Genomic DNA, 24,722 nt, shown 5'->3' with positions numbered 1-24,722 from the left:
ATAAATTCAACATGATACAAGCAGTGCTGTAACCAGGATCCACATCGCAGAAATGTCATGGTTAATATATCCCGATATCGAATGTGCACATCCATCGCTGATTTTTAATCCCCATTGTGATATCATTACATTCTTCCATGCGCTTTCATTCCACACATCCATCCATTCATCCATCCATCCATCTTCTACAGCTTACTCCTTTTCAGGGGAACCTGGAGCCTATCCCAGGAAGCATCGGGCACAAGGCGCGGTACACCTGGGTGCCAGTCCATCGCAGGGCACAATCACATACACACTCCCACACCCATTCATACACTACAGACACGTCAATCAGCCTACCATGCATGTCTTTGGAATGGGGGAGGAAACCGGAGTACCCGGAGGAAACCCCCGCAGCACGGGGAGAACATGCAAACTCCGCACACACATGGCCCCGGCGGGAGTCGAACCCCGGACGTGTGAGGCAAATGTGCTAACCATTAAGCCACCGTGCGCCCCTCCAGTCTGATATTTAAATGGTAAATGGTGCACTTATATAGCGCTTTTATCCAAAGCACTTTACACTGTGTCTCATTCACCCATTCACACACACACTCACACACCAATGGTAGCAGAGCTGCCATGCAAGGTGCTAACTTGCCTTGTTCAGTGTCTTGCCCAAGGACACTTCGGTATGTGGAGTCATGTGGGCCGGGAATCGAACCGCCAACCCAACGATTAGTGTACAACCCGCTACAACCTGAGCCACAGCCGCCCCATATGATTTGACAGAGTTGAATAATAGGAAATTCAGAAAATAGGCAAGTTCACAATATCTTAAAGCTTTTTCTGAGGGTTGCTTTTATATTTCTGATGCAAAAAAATGCTGAATCTATACAGTATAAACCATTTACTTTGTCTACTAATTGAAACATAGCTTATTATCAACCTTGGAATTGAAGACTAGTTCTTACATCGTATGTTCTTTATTTCACCTTGCAATTTTCTCAAACGATGCAAGGTGAATTGTTTTATTTTCAAAAAATATATATATATATCTTTAAAAAAAATATTAAAGAACAATACAGTAAAGATCTAACCCTTAATTAATCGTTTACGTCATCCAGTTATTGAATTTTATGAATAATGTATTGAATTGAGATACTGTTCAATAAATCAAAGATTATATTCCAGGAAAAAACGTTTTACATACAGTGATTAATAAGAGAGAATGCATATGAACTTTTCTAGTGAATACATAACCAAAACATACAAGCAGCAGCTTATTTCCTGAAAGTTTTTTACGCTGTAAACAGTATATGTGCCAAAAAAAAAAATCCAAAACCTTCCAAAACTACTGAAGTCCGGACCTTGGTGTCCTCATAGCTATTTATACAAGCAACTGATAGTTTGATAGGTTGAACTGGAAGTCTTTCACGCTTAATGAGTCACTCTTTGACATCATACCATTGCATAAAGTGATGAATGGTGGTGATATTAGATAGGAAGGCTAAAATCTCTGAATAGCTTGGTAATGAAACTATTCAAGTTGAGTAGCACATTATGTTACAAGGTCTCATTGATGATGTAATAAGAATGATGTGGTGCAAACTATAACACACACACATACATACAAGGCAGATAGGCCGCTGTATTTGTGGTTTTAACTAACTTTGAACTGTTTCCTTTAAATCCTGAACAGGGTAAACAGAAAAGTTGTAATATTTTCAGTCAAACAAACAACAACAAAAATGCACAAATCCTACAATTCTGTCATCTGTCCTTTTGTGTAATTTGTACTTTGATTTGTTAATGTCTGATTCAGTCTACTTTTAATTTCTTCTCCAGAGGCATTAAAGAGTGAATAATCCACTTTCATGTTCATTACACCTTCTCAATCACTGTACGGACATACCAGTCAAGTGGTCTGAAAAATATCCTCAAATGGAGATCAAATCTAGGGAGCATTTCACTCTATATGAATTGACAATCTGGGCTAGCGAGAAATAAGCCCCAGGCTCAATTCTTTATACCTTTCTGTGCATTTTTCTGATGTCCATTGGTGGCACTGAACTGCCTCGTTCCACAAAAATCCAAAAACAACCTGCCTTAATACATTTGTTAACAGCAAATAATCTGACACCAAAAAGTGAAACCTAATATTGATGTGTTTTTATCTTTAAAAGACAGTCCCGCTAGCCAATTAAACCGGCCACCCCTGATTGCATCACAAACTTAATATCTATGTACTGACTATAGCACTGAGCCTTCACACTTGATGTCTTTTTAATGATTTTGGTGTTGGACTGATGGGTTTATACTCCTGTTCTTTGGCATCACTGTTAGGCTACATCTGGTGAGCTGCAAGAAACTCACTGATTCTCCTTTCAGCTAATATCCTAATCTTTCTTGGCATCTCTTCTTCAGACAAGTGTCATGTTTTTACTCTTGGGAATTTAAGCTATTTTTCTGTTGAACATAAGCACAAGGAGACTTGGAATTTCTTCCTTTCTTTCCGCCCAAGAGATGATTAAGTGTCCGAGTTCAGTGACTCTCTTTCTAAAGGATGTGGGTGCTGATTATTAAATAGTGTTAAATATTTTCATCCTGCACAAGTAGTTCAGCTGTGTTTTTAAATGTGTGTTGGCTAAAGAATACCATAATGTCTGTATGACGTCAAGCAGACAAGAAAACTCAAATGCTTAGCGATTTATGATACTTTCAGTCGGATCAGTTCACTTGGAATGGGAATATGACTGGTTTGATTTGGTGTAGTTACTGATTAGAGTAGATTCACAAAATATTAAACCTAAGATCAGGGTGTTATTTAATGTGTTAGGAAAAAGTAAAGGAAATTTTAAAGCATAAAAATGTCAAATGTACTGCTTGGTGCAATTACTTAAATTTTGGTAAAAATGGTGCTTGCATTGATGACTGATTCGTTTCTTGATGGTTTGGTTTGGTTTAGGTTTTAGAATGTCATGAAATGAAGCGTGCCTTATCCTTTTTCAGTGTGCACCGAAACTTTGAAAGTGTGATTAAACAAAAAGCCATAAGTCCCGAATCAAACCACAGTCAGAAGTTATTAAACAAACTCATGAACATAAACTCCCCTCCCCCCTTTTCTGTTTTTGTTTAGAAGTTTAACCAACCAACAATTAGACATCAGTTTACATAGTAAATCTTCCCCGAGTCACAGCTTTAATCTGTCTGCGTTCATCACACATGGCTGCTAGAAGCTTCGCAGACTAAATCATATTAGTAATAAATAAGGTAAATGGCACAAAAAGCATCATTTAACATAACCACAAGAATAGCATTGCTGCACCACTTCATTAAGTGTAGGCCTGGTGTATGTGTGTGGTTCAGCAGGTTAGAAGTATGACAGATATGCTATAGTTTGGAATACCAGTGGTATTGCTAATGCTGAAAATGGAAAGTCTGCAGATAGGAATTAATTATACTGAATCTGTCTGTCATATGGGTGATTCCATGATTGGGGTCCCACTTATATGACATTTACAAATATGTATGTGGAATAAAGGTAAATGAGATTTTAAGCATAGGCAAAGTGTCCTTCAAAAACAACATATGTACATGTTATTATAATGAATCTTGCATTTTGCTTACTATACCTATACTTTACATTGAAAAGAAAATCAGTCAAATACGTATTATTTTGCATTAATGTGTAAATTCATTTAAAATAACAATCTTGAAACATCCTTGTCCATGAGTCATCCTTTATAGGTCAGGGAAAATTCAAATTCACATTCACTCAACCCTGGTACCTAAACACATTCAATCCTGTGAAATATTTGTGAGGGGGCACATTTTCCACACACCTTTGGGGTTGGGGGTACGAATCCTGCCGCCGCCTTGTGTGCACGTTGTTTGCATGTTCTGCCTGTGCTTCGGGGGTTTCCTCTAGCTACTCCAGTTTCCTCCACAAGTCCAAAGACATGCGTTGTATGGCTGATTGGCATTTCCAAATTGTCCATATTGTGTAAATGGGTGTGTGAATGTGCCCAGCGTTGGATTGGCACCCCATCTAGGGTGTCCCCTGCCTTGTGCCCAGAGTTCCCTGGGATAGGTCCAGTCTCCCCTGCAACCCTGTGTAGGATAAGAGGTACATAAAATGAATGGATGGATGGAAATATTTGTAAGATTCCACAAGTTACCTGTTCAACAGGAAGTGCATCATCCACATTTCCTGAAGATCATGAGAAGACGAGAAGCACATTCTCTTTCTTTTTTTTTACTTCATCTCCAATTATATTTGTGACCTTGACTTTTAAGCTGTTACCCAATTGTAGATTGAAAGTAAATTATAAAATGTCAATCATTAGACCGCTGTTAATATCATCATGCCATTAGCATGGATGCTACTTATCCACAATTTCTGTATTGCTAATTCTGACTGCTAACTCAGTCCTGTTATTCATTTAAGACCAAAACGCAGCCTGTTAGCAGTAACATAACATATTGGGGCCTGAGATGGGTTTTGAAAGTTTACTTGTATGTAATCTTAGAGTCAGTGTTGCAGGATGATTTAAGAAATAAAGTTTGTTTGTTAGTTTTTAAATAGCTCCCCAATCATGGATTCAGCCAAGGAAATCAGGAAATGTCCACTTAAACCATGCTAAAAAAAAACAAAACAACCAAAAAACAAACAAAACCAGAAGGTATTTTATTTCCCCCAAATTGCATTTCAGATGTTAACATGCTATTTACTAGGCATGAAAAAATAAACCTGACTTTTGAATCTGGAGCCTGTAGTCTTTTACAACATTGTCTTGTCTGTCACTTGACAGTTGACTGCTGTAGTTCTCTCAGCTTAGCCCCAGCTTAGCAAACACTTGTGTTATATTTTCCATTAGAAAAACCTGGGGTCACCGGTATGTCTGCCTCTGCTAGCCAAAACCAGATGGGGTTTTCCTATAAACAAGTGTACAGGGAATATTTATACAGTCTATGGCACCTGACGCCATAACACTCATGACATTCTGTTTAGTAGCCAATGTTGCCATAAGTCACTTTAGAGAATTAAGTAAATATTTTCAATATAGCCATGCTATTGTTTATTATAGAATGGCAAAAGCTTTAAATCTTGCCAAATCCTATTTTAAAAAAATGTCATTTAATAACAGCTTGTCCTGTGATGTGCGCTGTTTTTTCGTGCCGGCACCTTTTTGTCATGCGGGGGTCTATTTACTGTGAGGTAGATGCTAAAACACCGTCACTTCTGATGCATGAAGTTTGGAACTTATCACACAAACCATCACAGCCGTGCTTTCACGTTTCACCTCTGCTGCTCATAAAACTTCTGATTAGAGCATTCGCACCTCATTTGTTAAAGACGTCACCCACCAAAATTTTATGCTTACATTCCGTTTGATTATCACCTCCCATCAAGCTCAGTTCAACTTGTTCCTTTGTTTCCTGGGACATTTGATCTTTACACAGGCCATAAAATGTGCCATTTTGAACTATGCTTGTTTTAACTTCAGGTGAAATGTCCTTTAAGTTTAAGACATGGCATGGGGAATCTTTTCATATGAACTATAACCATTTAAGATGTTGTACTGTAGCCGTACATCAGTTCAGGATTGTTATATAATAATAATAATAATAATTGAAAAGTTCCCGGTGTTAATTCCGTGTTAAAGTCATCCTGGAAGTTCTGGAATAATCCCAACATAAATAAGGAAAGCAATGAAAACCTCCCATAAATTTGGCCCTGGCTCAACTCAATTGGTGGTCAGCAAGAGGGGAAAAAAATGTGCAAAGTGAGAGAAAGGGAAGATGATTAAAACTGACAGAAGGAAAGAAAACACGGCACATGCGGCTGCCCCAAAATAATTTATCAATGAAAGCGGTCTCCTGCTGACAACGGCCGTTTGGAGCGGCTTTGTTGTAAACCTAATTACTTTTTACTATTCCGTTCTGGAGTAGACCACCCTGGAAAGTTGAAGTGTGATTAAATCAGTTGCCCTTTTTATAAAACTGCCTTGTAGAACCCACAAGTTAGACGTTAAGATCTGCGCTTTCTCGAACGACAGTATGCAGAATTTACAGTGATGACATTATGGATACTGTAATAAGCTTAACCGATGCTCATGAATTCCATTGAGCCATTCCGTCCTTAACTCTCAAATTATGAGCACGAGTGCATATCACATAGTCGAAGATGTTATCTCAGACTTTGAAGACGCTAGTCTCGCTGGAGTAATCCGAATGCCATCGTCTCTCGGCCGCAGATCCTCCTACGTTTTCTATGCTTTGGCATACATCTGGCACGCTTAATCCACAAATCCTGCATCCTGATTTGTCACTAGAATATAAATTGCCAGGATTCCATCTGAGAAAGGGTTTTTTTTTAAGTCCTGCCCATCAGTTAAGACCTCATTAAAAGACCTTGCTCCAGAAACAAAAAGACGAGGTTTGTCATCCGATCTGATTCTGTTTTCTGTGGTGAGAAATTAGCTCACTGCATTTTTACTGCATGCTTTATTAATTGTCTATGATCCGCGGATAATTTGGTAATGGTAAATTTGTCAGCAACTTGAATTAAGAATAGTTTTGAGACTTTGGACTTTTTTTGTGTGATAAATGTGAGGTTTTTACACAAAAGTATAGCTTTATAAGGTTTTTGCCTTCACCTTAATGATAATGAGTCTTTATTGATCACGTATACATTACAGCACAGTGAAATTCTTTTCTTCGCGTATCCCAGCATGTCAGGACGTTGGGGTCAGAGCGCAGGGTCAGCCATGATACAGCGCCCCTGGAGCAGAGAAGGTTAAGGGCCTTGCTCAAAGACCCAACCTTATAGAGGTTGTCAGATACAACATAACTCCAAGGCGCAGCGTTGTATCCTAATATAAGTGTATTCAATCAGATGAAGATTTAAAGATTTAAAGTGTAGTAATATCCTCCAAAAATATGGAATGTATTGTAATTTCCTTGTATAACATACTGGATGGTGTCAGATTGCTGTTTTGTGATTGTATGCTTTTATTTAAATTACATACTGTACTCGTTAGTGTCTAATAGATCCATTATTCATCAGTGTCTTCATCTACTACAATAGCAAGGTTATTTAGCTTCCCAAATGTGCCATAAATTTGAAGCAAGGCTTTGATAACATGAATATTTTTACAAGCCATGACATTTTCTGGGTGAATGAATGTTTTTCAGTCATGTACAGTAAGTGGCTTCCAAAACATAACTTATTAAAGAAAACAGAGATGTATGTTTGTAGTGCCTCGTGCGGTTTGTTTCTGTAGATGATGTACTATACATGCAGAGGTCTTGGCTTGTGGAAGAGAGAGTGAAGGCCTCGTTTTTCACTGGGACACATTGTGGGGGCTCTTAAAGCTACTGAATCCTGAGCAAGTGTGTGTGTGGTTGTGTGTGCGCATAGTGCTATCCAGAAGACGAGGCCTTAGCAAGGTCTGTAAATTAATAAGTTGGCTGGTGCGCTAGTAGGGTGATACGTTTGTGGACTTTAAGTCAGCTTATGCTTCATAAATAAACAGAGCCACTCTAGTTGCTGCTAAATGTCTTCCGGCTTAAGTAGAGTTTAATAAAAAATCAACAGAGAGCTCCCCCATAGCTGAGCCATATTTTCCAACCTGGTTGAAAGTGAAGGTCCACATACAGCTTAAAGACCAAGAACTGGTTTAGCCATAATCTGACATCGACTGAATGTTTATTCAGTGGAAATATATTACGCTTGGTTTACTGTCGTGCTGTCATCAAGCAAATGTAAAATGACACACTGCTACCATTGCAACTATGCTAAACATGGCTGGTGTATCCTGACAAGTGTGTTTTGGCAGGAGGACAAACTGTGGGTGATCTGAAGGGAAGAGGAGTGCGACTGAGGCAATGAATGCAGTGAAGAGCACTGAGCAGAGGCTCGGACAGAGCCGTACCAGCACTGAGCCGGGCTCCAGGAACATGGGAAACCCCAGTACCAATTCTGATAGCAGCTCCAGGAACATTGCCAACTGCAACACCAGTGTGGAACAGGGCTCCAGGAATACACGCAACCCCAACAGCACCAATCAGGGCTCTAGGATCACAGGAAAGTCAAACAGCAATGCTCAAAGGGGTTCCAGGTACTTGGGCAACTGTAACACTAATGCTGAGAGGGGCTCCAAGAACATGGTGAATCCCAAAACCAGTGCTGAGAAGGGCTCAAGAAACATGTGCAACACCAACAGACAGGTCTCGTCAAAAGCATCGGGCCAACTACAAAACAACAATGGTGAGTAGAGGTGCTCGATCTCCCAACAAATTGAATAAAGGCTAATCCAACTAGCATTCAGCAATAAGAAATAAATATCGTACAGTAGGTGCTGTAAGTAACCAACAATCACACATTAGCTGTGTGGTTTTGGTGGCGCCAAAGAAAGTTTAATCTGTTAAAATCAGTTTGTTATGAACTGAAAAAAGTAACTTCAACTTAAATATTTTAAGCTCTCTGAAAGTACTTCTACTGATATATATAATTGTCTAAAATTACAGATATAAGGGTACCAAACAGTACTTTTCCTTGTTGCTGGAGTAGTACTGTCAAGGGTACATTTAGTAATGCATGTTGTACCTGGGTGCACCTTTAATTGGCATTGAGAGAAAAACTTTAAAGGTACATCAGTGGTCCTGAATTATTTTTAAAGGTATAAACGTATATGCTAACGGTACAAAAGCTGTACCCTTGATGGTACCATCCCAGCAACAAGGAAAAGTTTTGTTTGGTACCTTTATTTCTGAGAGTGTATGTATTAAATATTTGAATGTACATGATGTGGTGGTTGTGCTGTTGTACTTTAGCAAGGCCTACTGTAGTTGTAGTTATGTTAGCTACAGAAGTATCTAACAACACTTGTACTGTAATTGGTTTGCTTGGATGTTTGCTTGGATGACTTTTCCAACCAAGCAGTAGCACACTGAACTAATTCTACAATCAGTGTTGAGGATTGCTAAGGTTCTTGATCTGGAATTATGTGTCTAACTGCTTGCATGGAACAAACACACTGCTGCTGTTTTCCATCTTTTCTTACCAGTTCATTGTGTGCGAGCATGTCTTTAGGGATGGGATTTACAGAAGGGTTTTGGAGTGAGGTTTGGATGAATGGCTTTGAATTGGAGGAAGGGATTGAATTCCTTTGGTGGAAGTCTGGTGGGAGTTATCAAGAGCTACTAACATTACTTAGAGTTTAATAGTTTACTTCAGAATACTGGAAGCTTATTAAAGCTGTATTTACACATGTGGAAGAGTGAATACAGGAAATACTTTTCCTTCACTAACACGACTATAGTAGTGTTCCCAGGAGACATGACTGTGAGCTTTACTTTGGATGCAGTTGATTCAAATTCAGTGAATCATTTTTTCAAGCATCCTAAACAACAAATGTTCTACTTAAAGCACTTAAACATACATTCCAGGTAAATAGGTGAGTATGCAACATGTTGTTTGCCAAGTTACTCCCTAAGCCAGAAAAAAAAAAAAAAAAAAAAAAAAAACATTTTATTAGAACCATCTGATGGGTAATCCATGCTAAAATCTCCTTCTTCTTGACTTTAGAGTCTAATCACACCCGCCTAAATGCCATTCAAATCACAAGGTTTTTAGGGGTTGAAGGTATTTATGGAATCCAGCGATGCAAACTGTATTTTTAGAATGATGGATCTCTCAACTCTCAACCTAACGGTGAGAGAAATACAGCGTTTCCCACTTCACTTTAAAAGCCGCCTCAGTTTTCCATGATGTCATGGGTGGTGCTTGGGTGAAAGGAACTGGGGAGAAGAATGAATACGAGCTTCAATGTTCTTTTCATTCAGGTTTTTTTTTTTTTTTTTTTTGGGGGGGGGTATGGGTAGTATTATTTTTATCTCTGCAAATGAGCCTAATAGCTCAAGTCTTTGACCATGTAGTTTTGTGCTGTTGCCAAAACTCTAAAGCCTAAACGTAAATTGAAGATAAGGCCCTTGCGGTCACAGTCTCGGTGGTTAATGTTATGTAAACTGTCTGGTAATTGAAGGAACTTCTTTTCTCGTATTGTGCAAAGTGTAAAGTGGCTTGGCCCTCATCATACTGGCCTAAGAACTCAAATTCCCTCTGGAATAGTATTATATGGTGGAAATGAATAAGATTATGTAAGTATAAGGCATCATAACTGGTCACTCTAAAGAATATCTGCAAGTATTTTTGGTAGAATGGAAGGTATATCATGAAGGCGGTGTCTTACTCACCATAAAAAGGCAGTGTTTCGATATAAAGCCCTTAATTTCTTGCATCTCTTTTGCCTTGTTTGTGGCCATGCGTTAACCTGATCATACCAGTCTTTAGCTCTTGGTCTTGGCCCAGGGACTCATGACCATCCTTATAAGCCTGTGATGTTAACATCTGTGATTTTTTTTTTCCTGTTACTTGCAATATAAAAGCTAACGAACAGTCATCCTCCCACCAGCCACTAATAAAGTTATAATAAATAAATGCAGTTTGTCATGTTACTGAGAAACCACAGAGCGTTCGTCCTGAAGATGTTCCTCAAAAAGATGTTGGAAAACTTAAAGGAACAGCTTCACCTCTGACAGCTTTACTGGCACTGGAGACTCCTTCCATAAAATTCTAAATAAATGTCTCCACACAGAAAACACCACGTCGACAATTACATAATTACACAACGTAGAGCATCGGCCATACATTCTGCTACTCTAGACGTGATCATATATGCGAATGAATGCATTAATACAAATCTGTTATTTGCCTTACAGACAGAACTACTGTCCAAGCTGCTGTTATAGAAAGGAAATCAACTCCTTCTGACCAATCAGAATCGAGAATTCAACAGCTCTGTGATAGAAGTGATCTCAACAGGCTTATCCTATGACAATCCATACACAACCTACTGCATCAAAGTAAATTACTGTTTGTTGTGATGTAGAAGTGATACAATAATTGTGACGTGAAATGTGTTGGTGGCCTGATGTGTTTAAAGAGTCCACATGATGGCATCATTCACACAACAGAGGCCTCGGATGCTCTCATTCACTCATGCCTGTGTTTGTATGACATATCAGCAGACCATAGAAGAACAGCCTTATTTTGCTACAACATAGGCACCTGCCCTTGACATATTTTAGACTTATTTTAATTGCATACATCTTAAGACCTTTCATCTGAGTTCAGTTCTGTTCAGATTCTGATTCAGTTCGTTGCACAGCGAACATGTGTTTCAGATCAGAACTAAGTGCCCCTGTCTTTGGATGTGCTACAGTTTTTCAAAATGGATTTCTGACCAGCAGAGCTCACTTTTGTTAGCTCCATTGTCAGTGGGATAACCTGTTGTCAAGCTACTGTAAAACAAAGTAAGGAAAAGATTTTTGGTTTCCTCAAGGGTGTCCGCTTCATTTAGTCCGTTTCCAATTTAATAATCAGAATATACAATATAATGAGGGCACTTTCGCTGCTCTGGATGAGAACATCATGCTTTAATATATGATTTCATCTGATGTAGAAACTTTGCTGCCCATCACCTACATTAAAAAGTGGAAAAACGTCTGTGGACACTTGACCGTCACACCCATACGTGGGCATTCCGTAAACTATTGCCACACAGTTGGAAGCACACAATTGTATAGAATGTCTTTGAATGTTGTCGCATTAAGATTTCCTTTCACTGGAATGAAGAGGTTCAAACCTGTTCCAGCATGGCAGTGCCCCTGTGCACAAAGTGAGCTCCATGTAGATATGGTTTTCCAAGGCTGGACTGGAAGAAATCGAGTCTCCTGCACAGAGCCCTGACCTCAACCCCACCGAACACCATTGGGATGAACTGGAACTCCAACTCCGCACTATTCCTTCTTGCCCGATATGAGAACTTTCCTTCTAAAATGCCATTGTAGCACAAATCCCAATAGCCGCTTTACAAAATCTAGTGGAAAGCCTTCCTAGAAGAGTGGAGGTTATTATAACAGAAAAGGGGAAACCAACTCCATATTAATGCCCATGGTTTTGGAACAGGATGTTCAAGAATAGATATGGGTGTGATGGTCAGGTGTCCACAAACGTTTGTCCATATGATTGGTCTATTTTGAGGTTTTTATGGTTGGAGGCAGTGGTGCTCTGCGAGATTGTGAACACTGCTTTGGAAAATGACTGAATTTGAGTCATTCCATTATGCAGCAATGTTCAACAATGAGCATGCAGTCAGTACAGCTGGGCAGACCTCAAAGATCTTGAATATTTATGTTCTAACAGTGATAAGGCTTCCACATGGAACTAATATATTTAGCTTTTCCCTTTGTTTTATAGCCATTTCATGCAAACGAAATTGTTACCTGATCCTATCGTGAAAGTGAAATAGTGCTAAGAGGGAGGCACTGACAAAACAATTTTTGGCTCTTTCATTCAGACCAACACCTGCCATAAGAACCCTTTACAGCCTGGCAAAGGCAGATTCAGCTCTGGGCTTCTTTCGTGTGAAGTCCATGCTGGTTTTTTGGTAACTGTGGGTGAGAGATTACACCCATGTGTTTGAAATTGTTCAGTGAGGCAGGCAGGGGGAAAAAAAAAAGGATCACTTGATCTCCTGGCTTATGGAAAAACAAAACTACATGAAGAGACTGAATGGAGCAACTGTGATACAGGCTGTTGAAATTGAGTCGAGGGATAAAGTCATTGGTATAAATTTAAACTAACTGTTAGGAAGACAGGATCTTTTTACCTTTGCATTTGAGCCGGCAAATGACATTGTTTAACCACGGGTGAAAATCCTAGTGTGGTTCTTTTGATCTCATTTATGATAACATTTATAAATGTTTGGAGTTGATACCTGATATATGCACAGGCTCTTACATTGAATTCAGTTTATAGTCCAAAACTGCCGTGTTTACTCCAAAAAGTCTCGCATCATTTATCAGCTATGAAAAAAAGAAAAAAAAAAGTAGTGATACTTTGCCAAAGCACACTGCTGATACAATCAGCAGAACAAAATCAAAACAAAATCTCAGGTCCAGGGTTGTCTCATTAAGGAACAGGTGGAATGTGCAGTAATGTATTATGCTTGCTGTTGTTCTGCAGTTCCAGTTCATCCATGAAATTACTTACATGTACATCCAACATTTGATTTGATTTTTGAAGGGAGTTGGTAATGAGGATTAGTTGATGGATCGTGTATTCAGGCTTTTCGTACCTAACCCCCATGTCCGTAAATATAAATAGGTATTTATGGCCCAGAACATTGGGGAATGAAATGAGATGAAGAGGGAAAAAAACAAACACTGAATTTTAAAAGTGAGTGAAAAATGTTGAAGGCCACATTTCTGCTGCCTCCTGGGAACATTATAATTGGTCTCATATTGGGCTATATTATAGTAGAATGTTATTTAAAATTACAAAGTTATGAGCTCAAAAGCATAAATAAGACATCATTACTTTTGTTGCAGCACATATGGCATATGTTCAGTTGACTGAACATTGATAGGTGATTTTGTGGTCAGCTTCGAAATATTCATTTCCATGGCCAAGGAGCTGTTCACCTATTAGGAATTCACAGTTGAAATAGGTTCACAGCTAATAGAAACAAAAGCAATTCCTTTTACACTATAAGGTTATACAGTCCTTTTCTATAAGTCAATATCTTTAACTCTTAATTGATTTGAACTCTTAACTTAGGCTTGAAATTCGGTCATGCTGCTGAAATGTCTTTAATTGAACATTTAAGTTGGGTTACTGTTGCCTGTTATTTTACACAGTGCTGTTGAATTCTCGAATCAGAATGGCCTGAAGTTGTTGATTAATTTTCAATAACAGGAATTCTGACAATAGTGCTGGCTATAATCACAGGCTTATATTACTGTATACTTGTTCTAATAGATTATTGTTTCTATAGTGACAGCTAATTTACGAGGGCACTTTACATAATGTAAAACTGGCGATAATGTATTTCAACAAATGTATAATTGTTGATATGGTGAAGCATTCTATAGGATGTTTGTTGAACATTTATGGAAGGAGTCTCCAGTGTCACTCAGGAGGTTTTCTGCCATAGGAAAGTCTTCACGGGGGGGGGGGGGGGGGGGGGGCTGCTAAGGGAATGTCTGTTTAAGATATTATAACATAAGTGATATAATAACATTCCACAACATTAAATGTAACTATAAGCAGATAAAAGAAAAAATGCGTAAAGATTTAATTGTTGGCAAATTTCTTTGGTGTAAGTGCAGTAAAACTTTCCAAAAGTTTCCTAACAGGCTGAGCACATTTTGGTTCCTTCTACTTAGTTATAAATAAGAGAACTACTTGGGGAAAACATTTTAAATAAATGAATACAGAAATAAATTTGTACATGGCCGTTAACTTCACTATGTATATTTGTTTTAGTACCAATTTCAACCATAAGACAATGAAACCTATACAGTATATTTAATCACGTAATCTAGTGTGTCTAAAACTTTGACAAGTAGTGTATAGTAGTATAAAACAGGGTAAATAAAATGACATACTATACTCATTACACATTTGGGTGAGCACCAAGATTATTTCACTTCACATACTTTGAACTATCCATGTACCACTGTGACTCTATACATCTGAGGAACAATATTTACTTTATATTGGTGACATCTACATTAAACTGTAAAGACATAGCCTATCTTGATTCATTCATCACTCACAACAACAGATGATAAGGAGTGTCGGCTATAAAACATCCTGCAGACTCTCAGGAGTGAAAACATGAGCTCATTACATGCACCGCTCTATTTATAGTGGTCTATTTAACGGCTGCATATTAAACAAAGCGTACAGAGAGTCAATTAAGAAAGCACTCGGCCACGGTGACCTGCAAACAGCCCACACAGTTCTTCTGAAACACAGAGTCACGTCGTGGAGCAGCGCTTGGATGCATGTGCTCGAGGAGTAAAGCGTTCAAAGCTGCGGATTTCAGAACGGCAAAGATTAATGAACACTTTCTTTTTCCAGGTGTTGTATTGTGGATACAAGAGATTTGGTCCTTGAATTTTACCAAGCGAGAAATCCTTCCCTTGGAAATGAAAACAGTAACACAATATACAGGCCTGATCCAGCACAGCTGAGAGAAAAAAAAGAACGTGCTGAACAGTCCTACTTCAAAAAGTAATGTTAAATTTTTAACCATAATTCCAGCATCCAGCTACTGTATTTACCTCATGGGTATGTAGTTTGTGGACCCTTTAGAATTTTCTAAATATCTGTGTAAACATCAGATTTTCACACAAGATCTAAAAGTAGACTAAGAGAACCAAATTAAACAAATGAGACAAAGGTATTATACTTGGTCATTTATTATTTGAGGAAAATGTTCCAATATTACATATCTGTGAGTGGCAAAAGTATGTGAACCTCTACTATTAGCAGTTAAATTGAAGGTGAAATCAGAGTCAGGTGATTTCAATCAATGGGATGACAATCAGGTTTGAGTGAGCGCCCTGTTTTATTTAAAGATCAGGGATCTATCAAAGTCTGATCTTCACAACACATGTTTGTTGATGTGTATCATGGCACGAACAAAGGAGATTTCTGAAGACCTCAGAAAAAGAGTTGTTGATGCTCATCAGGCTGGAAAAGGTCACAAAACCATCTCTAAAGAGTTTGGACTCCACCAATACACTGTCAGACAGATTGTGTACAAGTGGAGGAAATTTAATGCCCTTGTTACCCTTCCCTGGAGTGGCGAACCAACAAAGATCACTCCAAGAGCAAGACGTGTAATATTAATATATTGATTAATATATTAATTTATTAATATATTGATGGAACAATGAAGGAAAATATCAGTGCATCTGAACTTTTAGGACTTGTGTGAAAATATGATGACGTTTTAGGTCATATTTATGCAGAAATGTACAACCCCAATTCCGAAAAAAGTTGGGACAGTATGGAAAAGGCAAAAAACATACAATAAAAAGTGTCACTTGAAAATTCTATTCATCCTGTACTATATGGAAACACACATTATTTACAAATTATTTGATGTTTTACTTTGTGAATTTAATTTGCTTTTGAAAATATACACTCATTTCAAATCTGATGACTGCAACACACTCCAAAAAAGTTGGGACAGTCGACTCTTGTGTTTAGCAAGCATAATTGTCCCTCATTCATACATTATGCATTTCTTCAACTACGCAACTGTACAGGGCCTTCATTGCTTTATTTTGCATTACATAATGCGCCACACATTCTCAATCAGAGACAGGTCAGGACTGCAGGCAGGCCATGCTCGCACCCGCACTCTCTGCTTACGCAACCATGCGCTTGTAATCCGGGCAGAATGTGGTTTGGCGTTGTCCTGCTCTGGATGGCAGCGTATGTTGCTCCAAAATGTGTACATATCTTTCTGCATTAATGATGCCCTCACAGATGTGTACAGATGGGCGGCTGTGGCTCAGCTGATAGAGCGGGTTGTCCACTAATTGTAGGGTTGGTGGTTTGATTCCCGGCCCACGTGACTCCACATCCTTGGGCAAGACCCTGAACCCCAAGTTGCTCCCGATGGCAAGTTAGCGCCTTGCATGGCAGCTCTGCTACCATCGGTGTGCGTGAGTGTGTGTGAATGGGTGAATGAGACAGTGTAAAGCGCTTTAGAACCACTAAGGTTAAAAAAAAGCGCTATATAAGTGCTTATACCATTTACCATGTTCAAGTTATCCATGCCATGGGCACTGACACACCCCCATACCATGACAGACACTGGCTTTTGGACCTGACACAGATAACATCTTTGTCCCGGGGAACACGACGGCTGTTTTGTCCAAAAACTATTTGAAATGTTGACTCGTCAGACCACAAAACACGATTCCACTGTACTACTGTCCATCTCAAATGAGACCGAGCCCAGAGAAGTCGGCGGCGCTTCTGGACAGTGTTGATGTATGGCTTCTGCTTTGCATAATTTCTGAGGATGCAGTGGCGAATTGTGCACTGTAGAAGGTGAAAAAATTAAACAGAAGGTAAAAAGCCAAAGTACATTTACAGATCACTCCTCTTTGTTTTTATTAGCATTTTCCATACTGTCCCAACTTTTTCAGAACTGGGTTTGAATAAAAATCTAAAAGGTTCACAAACTGTCAAGCACCACTGTGTGTATACAGTATATAAAGTGCAAAAACAGAACAATGTAGTTTATATATTGTATATTAGTTTTGTTTTTGTAAAGAAATATATATATATATATATATATATATATATATATATATATATATATATATATATATATATATATATATATATATATATATATATATATATATATATATAATCAGGGTTTCCCAAACTAAAGGTCATAACCCCATGAGGGATCATCTGATTTACAAATGAGAGAGAAACAAATTCAAATTCCAATTTATTTTTTTTTACAAATTCCTTTTAAGACCATAACTCTAACTAAATATTTTGAAATGTTACTGTGATCACTTTCAAACAAGACACATTTATATTAAGAGTGTACATGTCATTTTTCTCTTCTTCGCTATCTTGCATTAGCGTTGGAGTTCAACAATAAAAATTTCCCCATACATCTGATTTCTCTAGTTCCTCAGAATATTGAGTGACTCTGACTCAGTGGAACCACAGAAGTCAAGGAAACGAACACAAAAATATATGCCGAAACATTTACTAAATATGGAATTAGAAGCGTGATGGTAAATAAGGAGGAGAAACCAAAATGGCAAAAGATTGAATTCACTGATAATTCATTATGTCTATTTGGAGTTGTTTGCCTAGACTAGTTTGTTTAACCCCTGTCTTAAAATCTCAGCTTATTATTCAGTTAATCTCAAAGCACATATTTTATTAACTACTGAATTATTCAGTGGCTACATTGCAACTAATAGGAAAAGGATGCAGTTACGGAGAGAAAGAGGAAGTCTGGATCTGTAAACTGGAACTTGGAAGTTTAAAGGGTCGGAATGCAAATTTTTCATCAAGCAAGAGAAATAAAAACTAAAAACCTGGTATAAGTGATGACGTTAGAGCCAGTGGGAATGACTGTTTTCACTTTTCTCACCTCAGCCGAAGGATAGCATTTCAAGTGATATCACTTAACATTTGCATTCTGACCTTTTCCAACCTTTTGCTTGTTCTGAGATATTAAAAAAAAAAAAAAAAAAAAAAAGCCGAATTAATTTGAAGCTATTCTCACTAGCAGCTCAGGTATGTGTCATTGTGTAGAGGAGGTAAGTTAGAACCACATGTTAATTTCAGTAGAAAGCACCTGGCTATGATTAGAGGCTCGCTGTTGACGACAGGAATGCGCCAAACACAGTCGGCAGTGTGAGCCAGGTAGGAAAACATACTCGTTTAAAGAAAAACAAAAAGAACATTAATGCATAACAGGTCCACATCAAGAGACATCCCAGATAATACCACATGCTTTTGGTGCAACACTTGCAGAGTTTATTACTCAAGATCCTAATTCATCTCACTGCCAGCTCACATTCTCCAAACAATAAGGGACTTTATTATTCAATAAAAGAACAATATAACCTTTTTTACAATTTCCTCCCCAACGAGTAAGCGAATGTCATCTTTATTTTACCTGCCTGGCTCTTTTTTTCATGCGTCAAAGCCATGTTTTTGATTAATTAAGTCCAGTAGTAACAGCCAGAGAAGTTTTTCACCACTTTGAGCCAGAATGTCTAGATTTAATGAAAGAAAAATGGCTCGATGCTTCATTTGAAGCTCTCTCTTACATGAGCTCTGAAACCCTATCATAGAACACTCCTGATAAACAGAACACTTAAATCAGAGCTATAAATACCCGCAGCGTGTAATGCATTTGGTATGTCATGACATAGTTTAGACTGGCTAATGGACGGTATGCCTAGTGAACCAGTTTGATGATGTAAGTATTTATGAATTCTTATGATGCAAAGGTGATGTGGGTCTTCTCAGTGAAATTAACTGTGATAGGACGTACTTAACGTGTCATTTTTGAGACATCTAGTAATGTATTGCTGAACTGATGCTTTAGTGAGCTGTAGGTTTTAGGCTTTAAAGTTCCGCTGTGCATTTCTGGAAGGCATTAGCAAGATAAGTGCTAAAAACAAACTTCACAATTCCAGCCCTCACTAAGAAAGGCTTTCCGTAAACACGTATACATACACACTGCCTTAAACAAATGTGGAAGAAATATACAAAGCACTGCCCTTGTACAATATAGTATTTATAAATTGTAGTTCTACTATTATGCATACAGTATATACTAACAAATTGATATACTTAATTAAAATAATTTAAAATGTAGCTAAAAATATAATATAATACACTATATAGTGTGTAGGTATTTTGCATATATTACATTAATTATATAATTGATTTGAAAGTCAAATGTCTGGTTGATGTTTTAATGTGCAGTTAATACATGGGTTATTACACATGTATTTGAACTGTGATTAGGATTCAAATGCAGTGCAATAACAAGTGAAATGTTGAACCAGTAGAAGTAAGGTTGTCTTCCTGACGTAAATGCAAATGACATGAAAATGGTAGACCTTTATCGCATCAGTGTGCTATCTGTGTAAGACAGAATTTATTTATTATCAATGTTATTTCTTTATTATTTATTTATTTATCCGTTTATTTATTCTTACAACATTATTTATTATACATTTCTGTAACGGCATATGACCATTTTAGCCCTAATGAAATGACTGATTAGGAAAACTGTATGGTTTTAATATTTTCGCTCAATAAGTTTGTTTAAAACTTTCATTCCAGTCTTCAGCTGTTCAGTTTGGATGAGCCTGTGCCGACTGTAGACTCCTGTTCATGGCTGACATGAGTAAAACCCAAAGTGGCCTTCTACTGTTGTAGCCCAGCCGCCTCAAGGATCCATTAGTTGTGCATTCTGAGATGCTTTTCTGCTCACTGCGGAGATTTTATAAAGAACAGTTTGGCAGTTGTGAAAAAGACAATATCTGCATGAGGTTTCTGGCTACCAGCCACCGATCAATTTAAACTATGTACAAAGAATTAAATCTGAAATTTTTGTCAGTGTGTGTTGGATGTATGCTATGAGGTGAGAAGTATGACAACTCATCAGCTAAAGCTACTATGTGGAGGCACTTAGTGATATTTTATGACTTAACTTTTGGTGGTTTCTAATATTGTTTATCTTAGTTCTTTCACAAAGATGTGAAAATGCTACAAAAGCCAAATAAACCACAGACAGGTCAGGAAGCTTTTCTAACCCCTATGCCTTCATACTAAATATTGAAAAAGCATCTACTGCATTTCATGTTGCTGATCTTTAACACGACCCATGATGCACGTAAATCCCATGTGGATGTTAGTCTGGTTAACTCAACATATCTGTTTAATTCAACCCAACTGTTGACGGCCGAGCTTATCAAAGAGCGATCTCTATCAACTCAAATAGAGCATAAAGCCATTAGATGAGCAGGAAGCTGCACACTCTGTACTGGATGTGGTATTCATTAAACTGTAATGCTGGGGAATCAATCAAATGGTGCTCAAAATTTCTTTTGAAAGCTGTCGTTCCTAAAGGCCAAGTAAAACACTGAAGGATGGGGTCATATTTTTTAAAGGTTTCAGCTGACATACCAGCAGCTCTGGGAATCGGCTCAAATACAAACAGCGTAATACCTCTTAATATTGAAATTTCACCACAGTGACCACCTTCGTAAGTCTATCTGAGAATGTGAGTCACTCACAAGATACGTCTTACCGTCGTATTACTCTATGTATTACAGTCTATGTAATACTTGCATAGAATGTATCTTCATTTGCTTAACTAATGCATTGTGCAGGAATCTAAAAAGACAAAAGAATGAAGATCACTGACTTGCTCTCAGATCCGTGGAATCGCTGTTACATTTAACAAGCATACCTTGAGTACCTTGCAGACAGGTGTGCCACAGTAATGTTTTCAGTACTTTGTAATTCATAGTCCTCTGGCTACCTGATTAACACAAGAACACACGAGGCCAAGCACTGAGTTGCACTGTCTGCCAAAAAACATCTCCTTCCAGAGCATTCCACTCAGGATGCCTTGAATGTGATTTGTGCTCTTGTGTGGAAGTTACGATAAGTATGACTGCATTGTGGTAATTGACCCTAATGCTGAGCCAAGTCTTGTATTGCTCGCAAACCACAAACCAAACCAGTCTTTTTCATCACTGCCCGAGATTTTGCATCTTTATAACAATGCCAAGATTACATTTGGTACCAAGTATTTTGGTTTGAGTTGGTATTGGGATTGGTATTATTATTATTATTATTATATGTTAGGTTTAAAATATATATATATATCTTATTACTGAGGAGCAGAGCATCATTGTAGTATTAAACGATTCTGAAGAGTCCAACTTATCATTACTCCAATAGCTGATAATGGATTATATAAATAAAATAATACAGGACACAGCTTGACCAAGTCCTGCTATAATTCTTTAGTTAGTTATTAAATTGATTAATGAGAGTAAGTAGTATTTCCATGTTTTTGCCCATAACATTGGATGAAGACAGAAATATGAAATATTACACATAAACATGAATGACAAATAATTTAAAACTCAGATTTGAAATATAAAATATAGACATTTTGTCTTCGTGGATAGCAATAATATGATCGTTCTGTGCATATCCCCAAGCATCTTCTCATCTGTAATGTGAGATAATTAACACAACCTTAAATTCATGCTAACTGATTGTAGACATTTACACAGTACATACCATAGTAAAGTGGTACTGATGTTATTGAATTTTGTATAAGCAATAGACTTTCATGGCTCAAAGTACAAAACTAGAATGTTCTGAGATATGAAAGGGTGACCACAAGGAGTACGCAAGAGACAGGACAGAGCAAGATGAGATAAGGGTGAGAACATCTCTGTAAGGTATGCAACTAAAGAAAGCTCAGCTTGTCATCATCTGCAAGTAAGTGCTCCTGAGTTGATGAAAACAAAAACCATGATCATTACTGTACATTAATGTGTGTCACGCTCACGTAATTGGTAAGTGACTAGACAGGTTTCACCTCACAGCCTACTGTCCCAGTAGAAGACAGGTCAGTTTATTTAATCACATTTCCATATTGGTTAAGACTTTCTAAACATGATGTTCATAACAATCGCAAAATCCGATTTCAACTCCTAACATTACTGCAGCAGGTAGTGAGCTCTACAGCTTTTGATCATTTGTCTCATGGTCTGTTAGAGGTTCCCTAAGAACTGGATTTAAAAATCAATACTTAAGCCTGAGACTTAGTGTAGTGTAGTTCAAAACTGACTGTGGCTCACTATAATCTAGTCTGTCAGTCAGAACTGTAGAATACTCTGGAATAGTGCAATAGTCCATCCATCCATCCATCCATCCATCCATCTTCAACCGCTTAAAAAAAAGCAGTTCTCCAAGGCAAGGTAAGGCAAGGAATCAGCTGAAATCCATAAGTAATTATACCTCCTATCTGTGCACATTAATATCAGCTGGGCTAGTAAATTGATGGTCTATAAAAAGGCTTTTCGTTACCAAGGTGTCACACAAGAAACATCTCATGATGGATAAAAGCAAAGAGCTCTCCCAAGACCTTCACGACTTTATTGTTGCAAAACATATTGATGGAATCAAATACAGACATATTTCAAACTTCTGAATCCTCCAGTAAGCATCATTGGGGCCATTATCCGCACGTGGAAGCAGCATCACTCCGTCATCAACCGGCCATGCACAGGAGCTCCTCACAATATTTCTGACCAGGGAGTCAGGAGAATAGTCAGAAGAGTAGCCCAAGAGCCAAGGACCACTCGGAAAGAGCTCCAGAAACACTCGGAGGCAGCAGGTGCCGTCGTCACAGAGAAAACAATAGGCAATGCACTCCACTGCTCACGCTCACCCCGCAAGACTCCATTACTAAAGAAAAGGCATGTCGAAGCTTGTTTAAAGTTTGCTACAATTCATTTGGACAAGACTATGAAATACTGTGAGAGAGTAGTCTGGTCAGACGAGAGCAAAATTGAACTTTTTGACTGTCATCCTGCACACCATGTTTGGAGAAGAAATGGCACTGCACATCACCCTGAAAACACTACACCAACAGTGAAGTTTGGAGGTGGAAGCATCATGGTGTGGGGCTGTTCTTCATCGCATGGTACTGGCAGACTTCATATAATTGAAGGAACGATGAATGGAGACCTTTACCGGGAGATTCTTGAGAAGAATCTGCTGCCGTCCACCAGGATGATGAAGATGAGACGTGGGTGGAGCTTCCAGCAGGACAACCATCCAAAGCATACAGCAAAGGAAACTCTCAGTTGGTGTCAGAGGAAAAAAATCAAGCTGTTAGATTGGCCCAGTCAATCACCTGACTTGAATCCAATTGAACGAGATTTAAAGACAATATGTTTAGAACAATGGGCCAAAATCACACCTGGATACGGCGGCCAATTAATTTCTTTATACAGGAAGCGTCTTGAAGCTGTCATTACAAACAAAGGCTTCTCCACTAAGTATTAAATACATTTCAGTTAGTGTGTTCAGTACTTTTTTCCTGTGTCATTCCTCTTTATTACACGTAACTTTATTTAAGGACTTTAATGTTGTGAATTCTTTATATTTTCAGATTTATTGAGTTAATACTGATGTCTGGTGAAAATTTCATGTGAATAGCCTCATTGGAAATATATTTATTGAAGCAAATGTTGACGTGTCCAATACTTATTTCTCCCACTGTACATCTGAGTCTCTACCATCTTGTATTCCACGTCTGTATAAGAAGATCGGATAAAAATCACTCAGTATTATTTTCTTATGTACTCCTGATTCCTAATCCAATCATAATCTAAAGTCACATACACAGCAAGTATCCTTCAGCTGATACTTGAACTCCACCTATACCTAGGCAGTTTATTTCTGGGAAGCTGGAAAAATGAATGTGACCGCTGTTTCACTGTTCAGCGTCTTTTTGACATTTTCACAATACACGAACTTGCGAGTCCAATGCAGGCTACACTGTAAAACTGGGCCAAAATACTTTACTTTAGACTCACGAGACTACAATGACAATGACTTATACACCAAACATGTTCCTCAACATACACAGTAGTCCTTAGACTAAACAGCGATGAGTGTTACGTGTAGTTCAGGGACATTTGATCAAAACATACGCAAACATTCCATTCCATGCATAAATCAAACTAGGAAAACAGATCCTAGTTTACCTGACAGAAACCAATCAATTTTGTTCCTGTAGAGCAAAGAAAAAGAGCTTGCACTCGAATCCTTCGAATGTTATTTTTGATACGTGCTCTTATCTAAGTATTAGTCATGGCCTCAGATTAAGCAAAATCAAGCTTGGAGAAAGTTAAACTGAATTTAAAGTGGGGTCAGGTTTTAAGCATGCGTAGAGCTCGAATTGAGCGAATAACAAGGAGTTTGCATTAATCTGAAGTGATGCGAGAGCTCCACGTGCCCTCGCACTGCAATCGTTCATGCACATTTCTCCTTTTCTCACAACAGCCAGAGTCCTGTGAATTCATTTGAAAGAGCTCTAACCAGCTGAACAAAGCACAATCCAGACTGAGTATGGATGCTCAGAGCTCGGGTCCTGCATAATCTTTTTGTGTTTCGGATTCCAGGTACATTGCCTCTTGCCAGCACAACTGAGCCCTTACTCACTGACACCAATGAAAATACTTTTCACATCTTCTCATATTCGGTAGGCTTTGGC

At 38.2% G+C, this 24,722-nt stretch overlaps 1 protein-coding gene across 9 annotated transcripts in view; it reads left to right on the top strand.

Moving 5' to 3' along the window:
- myocd (myocardin) overlaps positions 1 to 24,722 on the top strand; it is a 100,501-nt gene that overhangs the window by 56,132 nt on the left and 19,647 nt on the right. For all 9 annotated transcript variants that reach the window (XM_053684872.1, XM_053684870.1, XM_053684871.1 and 6 more), the window contains exon 3: positions 7,824 to 8,254. In XM_053684872.1, the coding sequence (XP_053540847.1) occupies positions 7,873 to 8,254 (382 nt within the window). In that variant the 5' untranslated portion in view covers positions 7,824 to 7,872. The remainder of the gene's footprint in view (positions 1 to 7,823; positions 8,255 to 24,722) is intronic.

This window comes from Ictalurus punctatus, chromosome 13 (genome assembly GCF_001660625.3).
Source record: "Ictalurus punctatus breed USDA103 chromosome 13, Coco_2.0, whole genome shotgun sequence".
Lineage (NCBI taxonomy): Eukaryota > Metazoa > Chordata > Actinopteri > Siluriformes > Ictaluridae > Ictalurus > Ictalurus punctatus.
This window is presented reverse-complemented; position numbering and strand designations above follow the sequence as displayed.